The 18,471-nt window shown below is 43.5% G+C and overlaps 1 protein-coding gene across 1 annotated transcript in view; it reads left to right on the top strand.

Moving 5' to 3' along the window:
- SGPL1 (sphingosine-1-phosphate lyase 1) overlaps nucleotides 1–16,537 on the top strand; it is a 40,714-nt gene extending 24,177 nt beyond the window's left edge. Inside the window, exons 7-14 of the mRNA XM_075258657.1 lie at nucleotides 1,018–1,106; nucleotides 2,076–2,184; nucleotides 3,123–3,221; nucleotides 3,772–3,918; nucleotides 5,943–6,181; nucleotides 8,001–8,147; nucleotides 9,532–9,652; nucleotides 12,193–16,537. Of these exons, the coding sequence (XP_075114758.1) occupies nucleotides 1,018–1,106; nucleotides 2,076–2,184; nucleotides 3,123–3,221; nucleotides 3,772–3,918; nucleotides 5,943–6,181; nucleotides 8,001–8,147; nucleotides 9,532–9,652; nucleotides 12,193–12,333 (1,092 nt within the window). The 3' untranslated portion in view covers nucleotides 12,334–16,537. The remainder of the gene's footprint in view (nucleotides 1–1,017; nucleotides 1,107–2,075; nucleotides 2,185–3,122; nucleotides 3,222–3,771; nucleotides 3,919–5,942; nucleotides 6,182–8,000; nucleotides 8,148–9,531; nucleotides 9,653–12,192) is intronic.
- The last annotated feature ends 1,934 nt before the right edge of the window (nucleotides 16,538–18,471 follow it).

The raw sequence follows: 18,471 nt of genomic DNA, 5'->3' as shown, positions 1-18,471 counted from the left end.
TGTTGTCTGCTGAGGATTAAGCAACACTTACAAAGCAGTAGATTTCCTCATGTCTGAGAACACTTGGGCTACATTTGAGTCATTGAGACACTTTATTTGAAAGCTATAGGTTTATATATATTCTCAAAATAACAGTAAATGTAGTAACTACTACTGCTGTGTGCTGCTGTGCCTAGACACAACTACCAAGGGCATCTTTCACCTACCTAAAGCACACATTACATTATACCTTTTTATGGATGTCACTTTGAAGCACTGCTGTTTCTGCTCAAGAAGGATAGGTATTCTTAGGGTAGGATAAGATAAGATAATCCTTTAACAGTTCACACAGGGCACTGGACCGCGTATTTTGATCCTGATTTGAGCTGCGTCAGAATAGGACCGAAATGCGCCTGTTGTGGCTTCCCGCTCCGGAGTAGGCCCAAATAAATGGGCCTACTCCAGAAGGTGCTGTCTCGAGGCGGACGCCGGGGCTGAATCAGCCGCGGAATCCGCCTGAAGAAAGGGCAGCTCGCTTCTTTTTTCTGTGAGCCGGAACATACCGTTCACTGAAAAAATAAGCTAATGGTCTACATAGACCTCTATTGTGAGGGGGCGGATTCTGAGGCCCCCTCTTGCCCCGTGTGAACGAGCCATATAGCAGTAGCAGAATTGACTCTCCCTCTACAGCAGGGGTAGGGAACCTTAGGCTCTCCAGGGATTGCAAAACTACAACTCCCAGCATGCATACTTGCTCTGCTGTTCGTGGAAGTAAATGGAGCATGTTGGGAGTTGTAGTTTCACAGCAGCTGGAGAGCTGAAGCTTCCCTACCCCTGTTCTACAGGCTGGTGCAAGCAGGAGATAGTAGGAGTCTAAGTGGCCGGAGCAAGGCGTCAGGGAGCAGCTTTACTCTGTAATACAATGGAAGATGTTCCGGGTTTCTGAATGTCTCAATCTCTTCAGATGAGTAGGGGTAGAGATAGAATTCTAATCTTTGATGGATAAGCTTATACATGTGGACTGATCTCTCTTTACAGGTGACTTCTGGAGGTACCGAAAGCATTTTGATGGCCTGCAAAGCATATAGAGATCTAGCATATGAACGAGGAATCAAGTATCCAGAAATGTATGTTTGACTATATAAGGGAACAGAAAGTTTTTCTGGCAATTTATAACAAAAAAAAAAAAAAAAATCCCTTTCCACAAACCAAAAAAAATTTGTGAATGTATATGCTTTCATGTAGCGGATAGTATTTAATGGTGTGCAATGCATTATGTACATTCTTCCTATGTATAGGTATGATCTGTGCCTTACACTAGGTTCACACTAGCGCCCGGAGTCCGTTCTCAGCTTTCAGTCTTCTGCATGCAGAAGACGGAAAACTGTCAGACCGGGTCCGGCTGTGAGTGCCGGTGAGCGTTTTATGCTCTCCACCGCAAAACCGTTTTTTTTTTTAAATCGGACAGAGTACTGCTTGTCCGACTGTGTCCGATTAAAAAAAAATAAGTTTCGCGGCGGAGAGCATAAAACGCTCACCGCTGCTCATGGCCGGACATCGTTCAAACCCATTCAAATGAATCGGTATGAAAGAGTCCTGCAGGTTTCCGTCTCCTGCTCAGTTTTGTGCAGGAAACGGAAACCTGTATGAACGAAGACTGGGCGCAAATGTGAACGAGCCCGAAGTCTACCTTATTACTACATCGCAACCATTCATTAGCAAAATGTATTCAATCACCGGCATAATCTACAATTGGTTTTAACCTATCCTTTTGGTCGTTTCTTTTTCCCATCCATTGACTGCATTTGATAGACTTGTCATTTTTTTCAGTCATGTAAACTATGGAACTGGAAATCTACATTAAAAAAAAAAAAAAAAATCATCATTTTTGGCCAAATTTGTGACACTTTGTGACCGATATAACACTTTTAACAATGTGGACGTGTGGTTGACGCTCTGCCAGAGTCCTGAGAGAGTAGAGACCTGGCACATGACTATAGAACGCCTTTTGTGGTTCTCGTAAATCTGTACACTACTTGTGTTTTTCTATATATTTGGCCATATGTTATTAACCCTACTGAATGGTTCTCTTGTAGTGTTGCTCCAGTAAGTGCCCATGCAGCATTTGATAAAGCTGCTCATTATTTTGGAATGAAGATGGTGCACATTCCCCTGGAAAAGAAAACCATGAGAGTGGATGTGAAGGTATTTACGGTTTTAATTGCAGTATGGTTTTGGTTATTTGCAGATCTCCTATTATGTTGTGGCTGAAGCTCCTATGCATTTTCATGGACTACATACTCTACTTGACTATGTAACTGGGTAGGTGGAAGGGAATATTCCCGCAAGATTGGGTTAATCAGGTTTGGTTTGTATTCTGCAAAAATAAGATGTCATAGGCTGAGTTCACACGGGGTATTTTGGTCAGGATTTTGAGGCTGTATTCGCCTCAATCCTGACCAAAAAGATGGCTCCCATTGAAATCAATATGAGCCACCCAGAAACCCGCTGTTTCTTCCGGCTCCCAGAAAAAAAAAGTGAGGTGTTCATTCTTCAGACTGATTCACCTCGCAATTCGGCCTAAAGACACTCCCTCCTCCGGACTACACCCATTCATTTTGGCCTAATCCAGAGCGGAGTGCGAGCCTGGATGCCGGTATACTGGCATCCAGTCGCAGCTACCTGTATTTTGGACCCACAGATTAGGGGTTCACTTGAAATTAATAAAATACCACAGTAAAATTGTGAGCCCTGTTTTGGTAAAATACTACGAGTGCTCTTTCCGTTGGAACACCATACCATTTTTTTTTTTCTCCCTTTAGGGGTTTGATGACATAAAACGTCCTTTAGTTATTTTATGAAAGTAAATGTCATTAATGTATCTGTCATTGTGAATGCTACATCATGGTGGCATCATGAAGGGTCTGGTTTAGTTTATTAGCCCCTTCTTGGTCTTTGCATCAGTCATGATGCCGCAGGGGGCCGCCTTTGTAATAACTGAAGATTTTTTTTTTTTTATATTTCCATACAAACCCCTTTAATGAATAGGGATAGTAAGTTTACACAGTGTGATTTTTATCTTCATAAGCAGAATATTGTTGACACTCTAAATAATGCCATGATTTTACACATTTTTATTAAAGGCTATGAGAAGAGCAATCTCCAAAAACACAGCCATGCTGGTTTGTTCTGCACCTCAGTTTCCACATGGTGTTATTGATCCTATAGAAGAGATAGCTAAGGTAAGTGTGCCTGCTTCATCTAGACAAGCAATTGCTTATTGCCATAGTATGTTCCATACATGTTATACATTGGTGCTGAGTTAGGCCTCGTTCACATCTGCTTTGGTATTCCATCTGGGGAACTCCACATGAGGACCCCACCTCAAACGTAATACCGAATGCAACTGCAAGCGGTGTGCCAGTGAAAGCACATGGACCCCATAGCCTATAATAGGGTCTGTGTGTTTGCCGCCAGATCTCCGCAGGGATCATGCGGACAGGAAAGTAGTTCACAATCTACTTTCCTGTCCGCATGATTCATGCGGACAGTGTGCGGCAAGCACACAGACCCCATTATAGTCTATAGGGTCCGTGTGCTTTCATAAGTTCTCCGCTTGCTAATGCATTCGGTGTTTGTTTTTGTTCCCTCCCCCCAATCTTCCCAATATAATATATTTTGCCATTACAAAGTACAGATCGTCCGGGGGAAAAAAAAAAAATCATGCGACTTTGTTCTTCTAGCATTATGTTGTTCCAATCCTCCAAAGTTAATTTTATTTTCTTTCTTTAGCTGGCATTGAAATACAAGATCCCTCTTCACGTGGATGCCTGTTTGGGTGGATTCCTCATTGTGTTCATGGAGAAAGCTGGATTCCCTCTTCCACCTTTTGACTTTAGGGTCAAAGGAGTGACTAGCATCTCAGCAGATACTCATAAGGTATGATGACCAAATAAAAATGTGTAACAGAAGTGTGGCTCCGTTCCCACGGAGTAACACGCCGCGCATTCAGACATGTATACACGTGTCAGAGTGTGAGCGCTCAAAACAGATCCCATTCACTTCAATGTGTGCCGGCTTACAGACACTACACATTGAATTCAATGGGAGGATTTTTAGCCCATTGATTTCAATGTGTAGTGCGCGTGAGACGGAGTGTGTTACTCCGTGGGAACGGAGCCTAAAGGTCTTCCTTGGTAAAATAGTGTAAAGAATCATTGCTGCTCATTATTGGTATCTGTATGGTCACACTGCCGAATTTGATGTGGATTCCATCTCTAAATCAGCTCTGAATTCTGCTTTCTAGTTATTGCAATAGGAAGCAGATCAGATGGATTCTGGGGCAGATTCCACAGCAGAATTTTGTCAAGCAGAAAAATTCAGCTTCAGATTCCTGAAGCCAAAATTATCAGCTGGAAGTGCGCCAAATGGGCATGTTGGTCCCATGAATGGGCTTCGGCAGCCTCAGTGTTAACGCTATTTTACCGGTCCACCTCTCCATTGTTCTGGACCTCTGACAGGCCAGAATTTCAGAGAGGTGATACTAGCGTGAACTTAGCATAAGATATATTACAGTGTTACTTATATGATTTACCGTATTTTCCGGACTATAAGGCGCACATAAAAACCTACGAATTCCTCAGAAATCGTAAGTGCGGCTTATAGTCCGTTGCGCCTTATATATGGATGGAAGCGGCGGCAAAGTCTGCGTGCCGCTTCCATACATACATAAAAGGCACCGTAAGGGTGCATTCACACTACGGAACGCCGGCGTGTATCACAGCCGTACACGGCGGCATTACAGCAGGGCTGCCGGACACTTCCCATTCATTTCTATGGGAGCCGGCATGCGAGCGCTCCCCATAGAAATGAATGGAAAAAAGCAGTCCATTCATTTCTATGGGGAGCGCTCGCATGCCGGCTCCCATAGAAATGAATGGGAAGTGTCCGGCAGCCCTGCTGTCACGCCGGCCTGAAACAGAACGTGAAACTTACCGAGCGGTGCAGGGCGGGCGGGCATTCAGGCCTCCTCTTCCTCCGATGTCCTGACCACTTCCTCCGGCGCTCTCGAACTAATGGCCTGGGCGCATGCGCAATATCATAATGCTTCTACTACTGCGCATGCGCCCAGGCCATTATCAGTTAGCGAGCGGCGGAGGAGGAGGACGGAACATCGGAGGAAGAGGAGGCCTGAATGCCCGCCCACCCTGCACCGCTCGGTAAGTTTCACATTCTGTTTCAGGCTTTTATTTTAAAACGGGGGAGGGGGGGTAGTTTAATCCAACTTTTACGGTTGGGCTCTATCAGCATGATTTTGCTGATAGAGCCCCTCCTCGCCTGCCGAGCGCTTCCAATAGAAGCGGCTGGCACGCGGGGGGTTAAGCGGCCGCTGGCAAAGTCTGCCTGCCGCCGCTTTCAATAACATATAATGCGCACCGGACTGCGGCTTATAGTCCGGTGCGCCTTATATATGAACCGAGACGGACTATAAGGCGCTCATGGGCAATGCGCCTTATAGTCCTTAAAATACGGTATTTCTATGAAATTACAATGTACTATAGACCCCTCCTTATAGCACTATATAGAGGATGGGGAGAGGCCTCTAAACGTATCTAGGGTGATGATTGTCATGAAGGTTGATGGGGCAAGACAACCACTTTTTACCACCAAGTCCTTTGAATGCACATGCCCAGTAGCAGGCGGTGGCTTCATGTGCTGTACTAAGACCTCTCTGCACTGTTTGATGGCTCTAGCATCCAATATGGAGATCACTAAAGCAGTCACTGGAGAGTCTGTCACTAGGCTGGGGAGTATTCAATGCAAAGAACGCATGGCATTACACATAATGGAGTGTGTGTCATGGGAGCGACATTATAATATGACTCTCAGTAGTACAACCCCAAATTTCTTTAAGTAACTGTGTATATTTTACTTAATGGTTTTCTCTTCCGTTGCCTTTCTAGTATGGCTATGCTCCTAAAGGGTCTTCAGTGATCTTATACAGCCATAAGGACTACAGGCATTATCAGTTCTTTGTTGCCTCAGACTGGCCAGGTGGTCTCTATGCTTCTCCATCTGTAGCCGGCTCTCGACCTGGTGGGATTGTGGCTGCTTGTTGGGCAACAATGATGCACATGGGAGAAGATGGCTATATTGAAGCCACCAAGAGCATTATTTCTACAGCACGATTCATTGTAAAAGAGTAAGTGCATTCTGTTTATGTACATATGTTTTATCCTTATAGTTACATGCCTACAAATACATTATATATTATTCTCTAACTATTAGGGCTAGTTCACACGGGGCACAGATTGGTGGATTTTGGTGCTGATTGTGACGTGGGAAGCCGGGTCACAATAAGGCCAAAATGCACCTGCCACGAAAGTCGCGGCTTCCTACTCCGGAGTAGGCCCAAATGAATGGGCCTAGTCCGGAGGTTGCTGCTGCGAGGCGGACACTGTGGCTGAATCAGCCGCGGAATCCGCCTTAAGAAAGGTCAGCTTGCTTCTTTTTTCCTTGAGTGGCAACATGTAAAAAGTAAGCTAGCAGTCTACATAGACCTCCAATGTGAGGGGGCGGATTCTTATGTTGATTCAGCACCAAAATCTGCCCCGTGTGAACGAGCCCTAAGTTGTCTCAGTGTAAATGGGTGGAGAGGAGACTCTAGCCCTTAAAGGGACCCAGTCTGGTCGACAGGGCAAGACTTTGTGGACTGGTGGTTGAGTGTCCCATAAAGAATTGTAGCAGTACCATCCTTGCCCACAATTAAAGAGGACCTTTCATGTCCTCTATGACGTGGCATCTTCTGTAAAGCTACAAAGCTACCAATATATCTGCACTTTCAGAGGGGAGAGCCTCACAGCTCAGCGTCATCACTGGGACGTGAGGAATGATCCCTATATAATAATGTTCTATAGAGATGAGCGAGTAGTATTCGATCGAATACCTCCCCTCTACAGGTATTCGTGTAAGTGGCCGGACACCAAGGGGTTATGCGCAGTGAATATTCAATGCGTTTAACCCCTTGGTGTTTGTCCGCTTACACGAATACCTATGGCGGGGAGGTATTCGGTCTAATGTTCTACAGATGTGTACTGTAATGGGGTCTTACTCACCACCCACCCAGGTCAGCCATAGCCAAGACGTAGCTCTTTGGTGCAACAAGGGCTTCACTGTTATTCTCATCACACCAAACAACTCATCAGTATATCAGGGAAAAACCCAATATGTTGACACATGTTGGGAAGCAGAAAAATGCTTTTTTTTTTCTTTTTTCTTTCAGTTCCAATTCTTTGGATGCATTGTGACAAAAAGAACAGGCCTTTTGTTTAGGTTTTTTGTTTGTTTTTTTCAATTAAATTTTTTTTGAGTTTGTGTGGGATAAATAATGTTCTTCATATCTTGTGGGGCGTTACAGATGTGTCAATACCAAATATGCCTACTTTATAAACTAAATTAAAAGGAAATTCATAATGCCATGTTTTAGCCCCTGCACGGATATATGGTAATACTTCTGTATTTACGTGTATTATACTATTTAGCCTTAAGGTGATGTGGGGGTCTTTTCATTGGACCCTGATGATGCATCTGCACCCTGCCATTGCATTGTGTGGGTGCTGATGCTTACTAACCCCTTAGATGCCAGTGACTAATAACTCCAGCATCTAAGGGGCTAATAGGGCTGTCAGCCTCTATGGCAAACATCCACTGATGACTCCTACACTGGGGGTGGTCTTCTGAGAAATGCATGTGATGTAAATGTGCGAATATCATAACTTCAATGTATGCCAGCATGGATTCTGCAGAATAATTCAGGACTACACTGCCCCCCAGAGTAGCATGGTGGTAAAGCATCAATTCCTGCCGAATGGGTAAATCATTAGCAAGTGCCCGCGCCTTGTTCTTGGCAATTGGACTTAGTTTGTCTGCACGTTCATGAGTTTATTCATTGTTCTGCCATGTTAAGTGCTAGTTTATATAATATATATACCGTAATAATATTTTGCACTTTTTTATTCAAGGTTGCAGAAAATAAAAGAAATCTTTATTTTTGGCAATCCTGAGGTTTCGGTGATAGCACTTGGTTCAGAAGTGTTTGATATTTATCGCTTGTCCAACTCTTTGACGGCAAAAGGCTGGAATCTGAACACGCTCCAATTTCCATCAAGGTAAATGATTTGGTAAATGTGCAGTGCTAAAAAAAAATATTTGTTTTATAATTAGAGATGAGCGAATACTATTGGAAACGGCTGTTTCGAGTAGAACGCTCCCATAGGAATGAATGGACGCAGCTGGCGTGCAGGGAGTTAAGCGGCCGGACGCCGGCTGCATCCATTCATTCCTATGGGAGCGTGCTACTTGAAATGGCCGTTTCCAATAGTATTCGCTCATCTCTAAATATAAAATATAAGCTCTTGTCCCCATCGGTCTAATTTTGAAAGCCATTGTCTCTTTAAGACCCCCACAATATGTATTCTGCAGCATTGTACATTAAATCTTTTTATAGTCTATGGGGTCCGTGTGCTTTCATAAGGTCACCGCTTGTCAGTGCGTTCGGTGTTCTGCTCGAAGGGTTCCCAGGCGGACTCCCCGAATGGAATGCTGAAAGCAGATGTGAACCAGGCCTGAGTTCCTAGAAAATTTTAGTATATGTCATCATGTCAAATATACCACAATGGTTAACACACTCCCTAAAAATTTTTTTCAAAAATTGCCATCTTTTGAGAAGTAAGGGCTAGTTCACACGGAGTGAAATGGTCTGGATTTTGACGCGGGAAGCTGCGTCTGAATCCGGATCAAAATGCGCTTGCCGTGGCTTGCTGCAACTGCCATGGCTTCCGACAGTCACAGATTTCTACTCCGGATTAGGCCCAAATGAATGGGCCTAGTCCGGAGGGTGGTATCGAGATGCAGACGCCACGACTGAATCAGCTGCGGAATCCGCCTGAAGACAGGGCAGCTCACTTCTTTTGTCTGCGAGCGGGAACAAACTGCATGCTGAAACAGGAAATGACCGGCTCTCATTGATTTCAAGGGGAGGCAGTTTTTTTTTTTTTTTTTTTTTTTTTTTTTTTTTTAGCAGGATTTTGATGCAGATTCTGCATCAATCCTGACCATTTTACTCAGTGTGAACTAGCCCTAAGAGAAAACCAAATTTAGAAAGTAATATAATCGCTAAAATGATACCAAAGAAAACCTATATCTTTTATCACAAAAAAGGAATAGTTTAGCTCCTTAGATAAAAACTTGAAAAAGTTGGGGGTTTTTGGTTTGTTTTGAAAAGCGGGAAGGTAAATTTCTATTTAAAAAAAAAATAAAAAAATTAAATAAACTTTACGGTATTGCTGTTATTGTACGGACTTGCAGAATAAAGGTAACAAGAACTTAGTGATGAGCCCAAACCCCTAGTATTTTATAAATACAGCATGTGTGAGAGGATAGATAGACGCTGGATAGACTTCTGTTACAAAATGTGTATAGTGAATTGGATTTTAAGTATGCTGTCCCCTACTATGTAACATATTTTCTATTTCCCTCCCCACCCCCCAACAGTATTCATATATGTCTCACATTGCTGCACACAAAACCTGGAGTAGCACAACTATTTGTTCAGGACGTCAGAGATTCTGTGTCAGTGATAATGGAAGATCCCACAGCCAAAACCACTGGAGCGGTAATTCTGATTATTAATTATAATATTGCATTATCTTTACCTAATATCAGTCGTATTATTATTTATTTATTATGCTTATATAGCGCACATAATCTCTCTATCTTATAAAAATGAATTTCTGTCTGTCTGTTCTCTATGCACGACCAAACGACTGGCCCGATCTTCACCAAATTTGGTACAGATTTGAACAGATATACTTCAGGTATCTGGGAAGGTTTAAGAAGAGACCCCAACTTGCTTGGACATACCGTTGCTGAGATACAGCTTTCCCAACACAATGCCCCCCCCCCCCCCCTTAGCCAATACAAACCTGCAAGTCTCTCACTCATATTCCAACTGCAATACACACTGTCACTGCACATGTACAATCCAACACTGATATCCAAACTGAGATACATGCATCAGAGGATTAGATACACAGATCAGCACACAGTATCACACACACCAAAGGATTAGATACACGCGTCTGCACACAGTCACACACACCAAAGGATTAAATACACGCTTCTGCACACAGTTCCACACACTGAAGGATTAGACACATGCGTCTGCGCACAGTACCACACGCCAGGGAATTGAATGCGTGCATCTGCACACAGTTCCACATACCAGAGGATTAGATACACGCATCTGCACACAGTTGTACACACCATAGGATTAGATACACGCGTCTGCACACAGTTCAGTGTGGTCAGAAGGCTTTTCCAAAATCCCCCCTCGCCCTGCATTGTTGGTGGCACTTTTGCTTTGTTTCCCTGTCTACCTATTTAGCAGAAGGAAATTTGGTCTCACTCCGCCTGTCCAACAATCTCCTTCATTTGCATGGGTGTTCTAAATGAGAAACCTGGACTAGTTTTTGTCTTTTTTTTTTTTTTTTTTTTTTTTTTTTTAATTTTCATGTAGATTGTGAGCCCCATATAGGGTTTACAATGTACATTTTTTTTTTTTTTTTTTTTCATTTGATTGTCTTTGTAGAATGGGAGGAAATCCATGCAAACACGGGGAGAACATACATACTCCTTGCAGATGTTGTTCCTGGTTGAGTTCGAACCCAGAACTTCAGCACTGCAAGGCTACAGTGCTAACCACTGAGCCACCGTGTTGTCCCTCAATATTGTCTTTAGTGACAAATCCAGGTTCGATTTGGGATCCAACGATGTTTGGATTTGAGTATGGAATCCTTCTGGTGGAAGCTTCAATCCTAGCCCAACAGCTGATGTGATATTGTGGGGAGTTATTGCATATGACAGGCGGCCACCACTAGTAGTGGTACGAGGGACGCTATATGTGCAGGACAGGCAGGGCTTCCAAAATGGCATTTTTCAACAGGATATGCATTTTTGGGACCACCTAGGATTCCAGCTTTGGTAACCTACGAGTGTGCAGGCCCAGCTGCATAAGATATCACACAGAACCAGTATTCCTCAATGCCCAACTGTATGGGCTAGTTCACACAGGGATCCGCATGAACACATTCCATTGCGGCTTTCCGCTTCAGATTAGGCCCAAATGAATGGGCGTAGTCCGGAGGGAGGTGCTGCGAGGCGGATGTCTGGGCTGAATCAGCCGTGGAATCCGCCTGAAGAAAGGACAGCTTGCTTTTTTTTTCCACGAGTGGGAACAAACCACTAGAGGAAGAAAGAACTCTAGTGGTCTACATAGACCTCTAGTGTGATGGGGTGTATTCCGCGTCAAAATCCGTCCCCTCTTGCCCCATTTGAACTAGCCCTATCTGATCTTTTAGTCAGGCTAGAGATGGCCCAACAGGACATAAGAAGCCTCCATCCAATTATACAGTTTTCCCTTATCCCTTCAGAGTAATACTGTAATCTCTCACATTTGTCATCATTACATTTCCACATGGGGAGCCTCAGCTGTCAGGGGGGGCACAAAAGTTCCCCATACATGTTTCATACGTGTGAATGCAAGTGCATTCCCTGATCTGTGCTCTATTCACTGCTATGCGGCTTCTTGATATTAAAGTCATATGCTTTACAGCAGGCTCATGGCAATAGTAGACTGGAGCCATCGGTTTATGGGAGGATTTTATTTGGGGGGGGGGGGGCTAGATAAGCTGTGACATCATTCATTGGCAGTAGTGGAAACAGTGATGTAAATGAGGTGACTGCAGCAAAGAAAAACTACTTGTTCCATCATATTCTGCAGCACTTTACAGACATTATCACTGTCCCATATAGGGCTCACAATTATATGTTTCCTATCAGTATGTCTTTGGAGACATAAACACGGGGAGAGCATACAAACTCCTTGCAGATGTTGTCCTTGGCAGGATTGGAACCCAGTGCTGCAAGCCACCGTGCTCTTAGAGTTAGCAAGCGGCAGTCTGTTAGGCATAATGGTCAGAGTGAATATTGTGCTTTATTTTTCAAAGTATAGATGGTGACATTGACTAAAAAAAAAAATTAAAAAATTTCATATGTTTAATATGTTGCATTCCCTTTAATAGAAAAAAAAATTAAATCTGTAAACTGGAAATCTTTCAGTAATATATATATATTTTTATCTTTTTGTCTCTTTAGGGTGCAATATATGGGATGGCCCAGACTATTCCCGATCGATCTTTGGTCACTGAGATTTCCAAAGCCTTCCTGGACTGCTTGTATCTCACAGAATTGCCATCCAGTACCAACCAGATAAATGGCTCCCCTAGACACCACTAGACACGACGAGTTTCTTGTAGGCGGTACTATTTAGAATGGATCCACAGGGCATCAAACTCTGACGGCTTTTTATTCCTTTTTACTTTTGTTGACTTTTAAGGATGTGTGGATTTTTTATATTTTATATGCCCAATGAGTATGGTACTTGTTGCCTAGAAATATTGTCCCCTTTCCTCAAAAGTGCAAACTGTGAGTAATTTATGTACCTTGTCAGATCGGAGAATTTTTGGAAACGCTGTTTAACTTTGAATATCCTCTGTCACTCTGATAGGTTTATGTTCCTGTATGCATGTTCATAGTTCAAATCATGGCATATTTCACACCGATGTGATGTCTGAACTTAAATACTACAAATCTATGTCAGAAGTAGAGACGGACATGATATCCTTCTCTGCTTCCGGATAGACATTGGGGGCATGTTGATGCAATAGGTCATTCATACCCAGTCAAAGCGGGTTCGACCAAAGCGACCATCCAAATCACTAGGACAAAGCTGTAGCAAGTACAGCGCAGATCCAACAATAGGTACAATGATGTGGCCCTTTGGTAAGAGTAATTCAAAGTAACACTATTGTCCATTTTTGGATGTCTAGCACAATGGATCTTAGACCCTAAACACAAATGACCAGATGTAGTTGGTTATACATGGACAAATAACGGCCAGTGTTATAGATTAGGATAAAGCAACATATGGGAAGTATACGGTCGATGATAACAAACCATTTACTAGAATGGAGGTCAGTTATATAGGTTTATAGTCTATTAAATGGATTCTACCATTAAAATCGATTTTTTATTTTATTTTTTTTCTCATTGGCACGCAGGAATAGCCTTAAGAAAGGACCGTCCCTATCCTACCTTTAGATGTCTTCTCCGTGCTGCCGTTCGGTATAAATCCCGGTTTTCGTCGGTATGCAAATGAGTTCTCTCGCCGCACTGGGGGCGTACCCAATGCTGTGAGAGAACTCTACAGCGCCGCCTCTATCTTCTTCAGAAACAACCTCTTCACGTGCCTTTTTCCAGCATGGGCGGTCAAACTTCTAGGCTTCGGGCCTCGGGCAGAGCCGCCTGCGCACGCCCACAGGCCACAAGAAAATAGCGGTTTACTTACTGTGTAAGCAGCCATTTCTCTTGTGGCCACAGGCATGCGCAGTCGGCGCGGCCCGAGGCCTAGAAGTTTGACCGCCTGCGCCGGAAGAAGACGTGTGCAGAGGCCTTTCCTGAAGACATCTAAAGGTAGGAGAAGAATAGCCTTTCTTAAGGCTATTCCTACGGGTCAACGAGGAAAAAATTCGATTTTAATGGTAGAATCCCTTTAAATCTTACTCTGGGAACAGTATATATGCACAGGTGCCAAATAACATTCCATATATATAGCCTTGTTTTACGCTCGCCATGGTCATTCTAATAGCCATTTAATATGCCTTCCAACTTCCTGATACACATGTAGTCGTATGACGGTTGGGTGTGCTTGTGTTGTATTTTAATGGAAATAAGCCACAACCACGAGTCTTAACTTTATATTGAACCTGCATTGGCTACAAATGACTAATACACTTGAATTCACCAGTTGTTGCCAACAAAATGACAGGTTTGGCTAATGTTGGTCTTATGTGTATACCTACCTTTAGTGGTTAAAGAACAGAATTTATTCTTTTCTTGTTCGATCGGTTTCTGTATATACAACAGACAGGTATGGTGTTCAGTGCAGGAATGTAACCATGAACGTGGCCAGAGTTTTGGATGCTAGATTTGTTTACATGGGCAGTGAATTTCTGAAGGAAGGGGCGTTGGTATAGTTTTAATATTGGTAATTTAGTACAGGCAGTAATCTTATCACTATTGTTAATCCCCATATAGTTTGCACTTGTCTCCAGCACATGGTATATAGTATATAGTGTGTGATCACCAAACAATTGAATCCACTTTCTATTCGGTTCTTGCACATGAGGGGTGCCAACACTGGTTCTTTCACTTACAGCGTACCTAAACTTTGTACCAATTTATATTCTGCCAGCATTATAGGCTATTACTAAATTGTGTAATATACTACGTTGACCAATTATGGCACTTTTTTCGTGAAATCTTTGTCCCCTTTTTTCTCGATTAGCCCTGGAAACCCTCACTGTATATGTATAGACCGCTCCCATGTCCAGAGTGTTGTCAACTAGTGATATCTCTGAACATAATACATGAAGTTCTGTAATCCTGGTAGCCTATGAAAGCTAAGTATATCCTCCGACAACAGAAACGCGTTTCCATGATTTATAGTGCCTAAGGTATAGATGTTTTGGCCCTCTCAAATAGGGGCCATATTGATCAGAAAATAATGGAGATACAAAAGTCGATCTACATTAGTCACATCATGGGGCATTCAATAAGGATTTTTTCAGGTGTAATTGAAGCCATCAGTGGGTAACAGACCGGTGCACTTGGTGCGTTCTTCCATGTTTGTTTCATTAATAGCAGATATTATATGTAATTGTTTTTGGAGTTATTGTCTTCTAAACCGCTGTAAGATATTCTAATGTGTGTTTTCTAGACAGAGCACTGTGACTTGCGTATCAAGAAGCTGTTGACAGAATGTTTTTAAGGCTACAAGCTAATCCAGCAGCCCCTTAAGGTAAGTTCACACGGGGTTTTTTGGATCGGAACCTGAGGAGGGAGTGTCTTCAGGCCAAATTGTGAGGCGACTTGGCTTGAAGAATGAGCATCTCGCTGCTTTTTTCCAGGAGCCGGAAGAAACAGCTCCCGGAAAAAAGACCTGAGCGGCTCCCATTGATTTCAATGGGAGCCGTCTTTTTGATCAGGGTTTCGAGGTGGATGCGGCCTCAAAACCCTGCCCTAAAACCCCGTGTGAACTTACCCCATATGCATTCTGAACTTGACCTAGGGAGCATGTGGTCTCGATGAGGAGAGAGATTGGTGGTGACATCTCCTATGAGAACAAAAGAATTGGGCTTCTGGAAATCCATGGCTGTGGAGTCGGTAGGCCAGGTCACTAACAGACTACTCTACTTTTCCATAGTCTGACTGGTAAATGGCTGACAGCCATGATCATGATTTATTAGAATTGCATCACTAGCTTATATAAAATAACCTTCCTATTTTGTAACCCACTTTCTGACTACACCCCAAACTGGCTTCGATTCCTACTCCACAAGTCTAACTTGACACAACAGCCCTGTTGAACTCCAACTACCTGTTCCCTTTCTCCCGACATACTCCATCAGGTGAGAGTTAGGAAGTCTCAATAGACCGCCCGGGGCCTGGAAAGCAATGGAAGGTGAGACACACCGCTATGAACTACCGTCAATGTGTGCAATTTGGTAGATTTCTTATAGAAAGATTCTATTGTTTAAGACATTCAAATTACTTACCAAGGTTTCTATTGCTTAAGTGCATGTTGTTTGTCTTCATTCCACTGACTGCTATAGAAATCGCTGCTCGGCTAGTTGGCCTGCCACTTAAGATGTCACCTGTAAAGATTCAGCACTGATGCACTTGTTGGTAAATGGGCATCAAGACGTGTATGATATCTGACAAGCACAAACCTTATGGGTGAGATCTGCAAAGTGGCGGTGAACAGTAGTACCAACTTGGCATTGCTTATATACCATAGCAGGCATACAGTTGAATATACAAGATGTGATCCATGTTACGGTAAAGATTCTGACACCATGTGCGCCTTGAGGTACATTTACAAGCTGGGCTTACATGATCCTATGCATATGAAAGGGGGTAAAAAAAAATCACTTGAAATGGAGAAATATTCTTCCAAAATCCCATGTAGCAATGAACGGGTTCTAATATGTAACCCCCAACATGTGAATATGATGTACCTTTAATGATCCTGGTATTGGTGTCTTGATGTCCGATGCGGTTTCCAATGCCATACATTGTTTTTTGTCTTGCTTTGCTGTTCACCACTTCTCTGTACGTTACCACTTACAATTTTATTACTAATTGTTTGTGTCACTTTGTTAGATTTGTTGGCAGCTTCATTCTAGGTTTCTATCCGTTCTGTTAACCATTTTTTTAATAATACAATATATACTGTCTTTTTAAAATGCCCGTATTTTACAGCAATCGATCTATACGTGTAGAAATTGGCCAAGCTAAATGTCAAAGTGCCTTTTATCACCTTGTAGGTGGCTGATTAATTCTAATGTAATGCGATAATAGAATAAAATTCTTGAATTTATTACTATAGTTGTTGTGATCATTTATTATAAATTAATTCTTAAAAAATGGAAAAACCCAAGTACCAGTAAATGTGCCTGCTAATATTTTACACCTACCAGGTATGGAAGGTCACCTGTAAAGCAAAGATCCTGCTGGACAGGGAAGCGCCAAAATGGGTGTTTTGAGGTTTTTATTTTTTCATTAGGCTGGGGGAGGTGGGGGGAAAAATACCTGTTCCCAGTGCTCTGGTGTTCCCCCAGTGGAATCCCTCGCTGGCTGAGACGTCTTATATCCCATGTGCTGAAGCCATTGATGGGCCATAAGGGCTAGTTCACACTGGGATAAGCGCCGCGCATTTTGGTCCAGATTTTGACACGGGAAGCAGTGTCAGAATAGGACCAAAGTGTGCCTGCCTCGGCTTCTGAAAGTCACTGCTTCCCGCTTTGGATTCGGCCCAAATGAATGGGCCTAGTCCGGAGGGTGCTGCTGCGGCTGAATCAGCTGTGGAGTCTGCCTGAGGAAATGGCAGCTCGCTTCTTTTTTCAGTGAGCGGGGACACATCGCTCATGGGAAAAAGTAAGCTAGCGGTCTACATAGACCTCTATTGTGAGGGGGCGGATTCTGACGTGGATTCAGTGCCAAAATTGGCCCTCTTGTCCCGTGTGAATGAGCTCTAAAAACGCTGGGAGGTACCGAAGCACCAGGGGCAGATGAGTGTGTGGTTTTTAAATTTTATTTTTTTTTCCTCACCTTCCCAAGTGTAATTAACCAATAGGTAGTTATTGTATTTAGTCAAAGGCCCTCCTAGTCATGTGATTACAGACTGTGTACAAATTCACACTCCAACTGGAAGTCACTTTCTATACAAGTCTTTCAGAGCCTGGATCTACAGTCAGACATACCTAGAACTCTGTCGTCTTACTATATAAGGAAAGTCCACCTTATTAGGTTTCTACTGAAGGACAAACATCTCCAGTATACCAAGTAAAAAACCAATGATGACTGTTATTCAGGCAGCAGAAAAATAAGGCATTTATTACATTTCTTCACATTAGATAAAAACAATAGTATGTAATGTTGGATATAAAATATTTAGAAATACGGTTAGAGATGAGGACTTTTTTTTTTTTTTTCCTCTCCATCCTGTACATGGGATGGTTCATTTCACTAACACTACCATGGCAGTATGATAGTACGCAGCATTATCTGAGTGCCTGGGATAAGAGGGGTTTTACCATTAGCAATGCTAAGGAATTATTACAGTTGACAAACATACAATAAATGAATGAGAATTTGCATGTTAACATCAATAACACTCAGGGGCGGATCCAGGGCCGGGCGAGCCGGGCAACCGCCCTGGGCCCCGCGCTTAGCGGGGCCCCGCGGCGCGGCCGGGACCTAACAAAATGGTCCCGGTCGGAATGTCCCAACTCCAACAGAGCTCAGCGTTAAAGCCGGAGCTGAGCTGTGACAGCTCCGGCTTTAAACGCCTATGTATTTCATCTCATCGGCGGACGCATTTGTAGCCGCGATGTGATGACGTCATCACATCGCGGCTACAATATGTGTCTGAGGGAGAGAGCTGCGGGGGAACGAGGAATGGTGAGTGTGTGTGTGTGTGAGTGACAATGGCATGACACTAGGGCAGATGGAGGGGGAGAACGGCATGGCAATGGGGCAGATGGAGGAGGGAGAATGGCATGGCACTGGGGCAGGTGGAGGGGGAGAACGGCATGACACTGGGGCAGATGGAGGGGGGAGAATGGCATGGCACTGGGGCAGATGGAGGGGGGAGAATGGCATGGCACTGGGGCAGATGAAGGGGGGAAGAACAGCATGACACTGGGGCAGATGGAGGGGGGAGAATGGCATGACACTGGGGCAGATGGAGGGGGGAGAATGGCATGACACTGGGGCAGATAGAGGGGGAGAGAACAGCATGACACTGGGGCA

The sequence above is a fragment of the Leptodactylus fuscus genome, chromosome 10, assembly GCF_031893055.1.
Source record: "Leptodactylus fuscus isolate aLepFus1 chromosome 10, aLepFus1.hap2, whole genome shotgun sequence".
Classification (NCBI taxonomy): domain Eukaryota; kingdom Metazoa; phylum Chordata; class Amphibia; order Anura; family Leptodactylidae; genus Leptodactylus; species Leptodactylus fuscus.
This window is presented reverse-complemented; position numbering and strand designations above follow the sequence as displayed.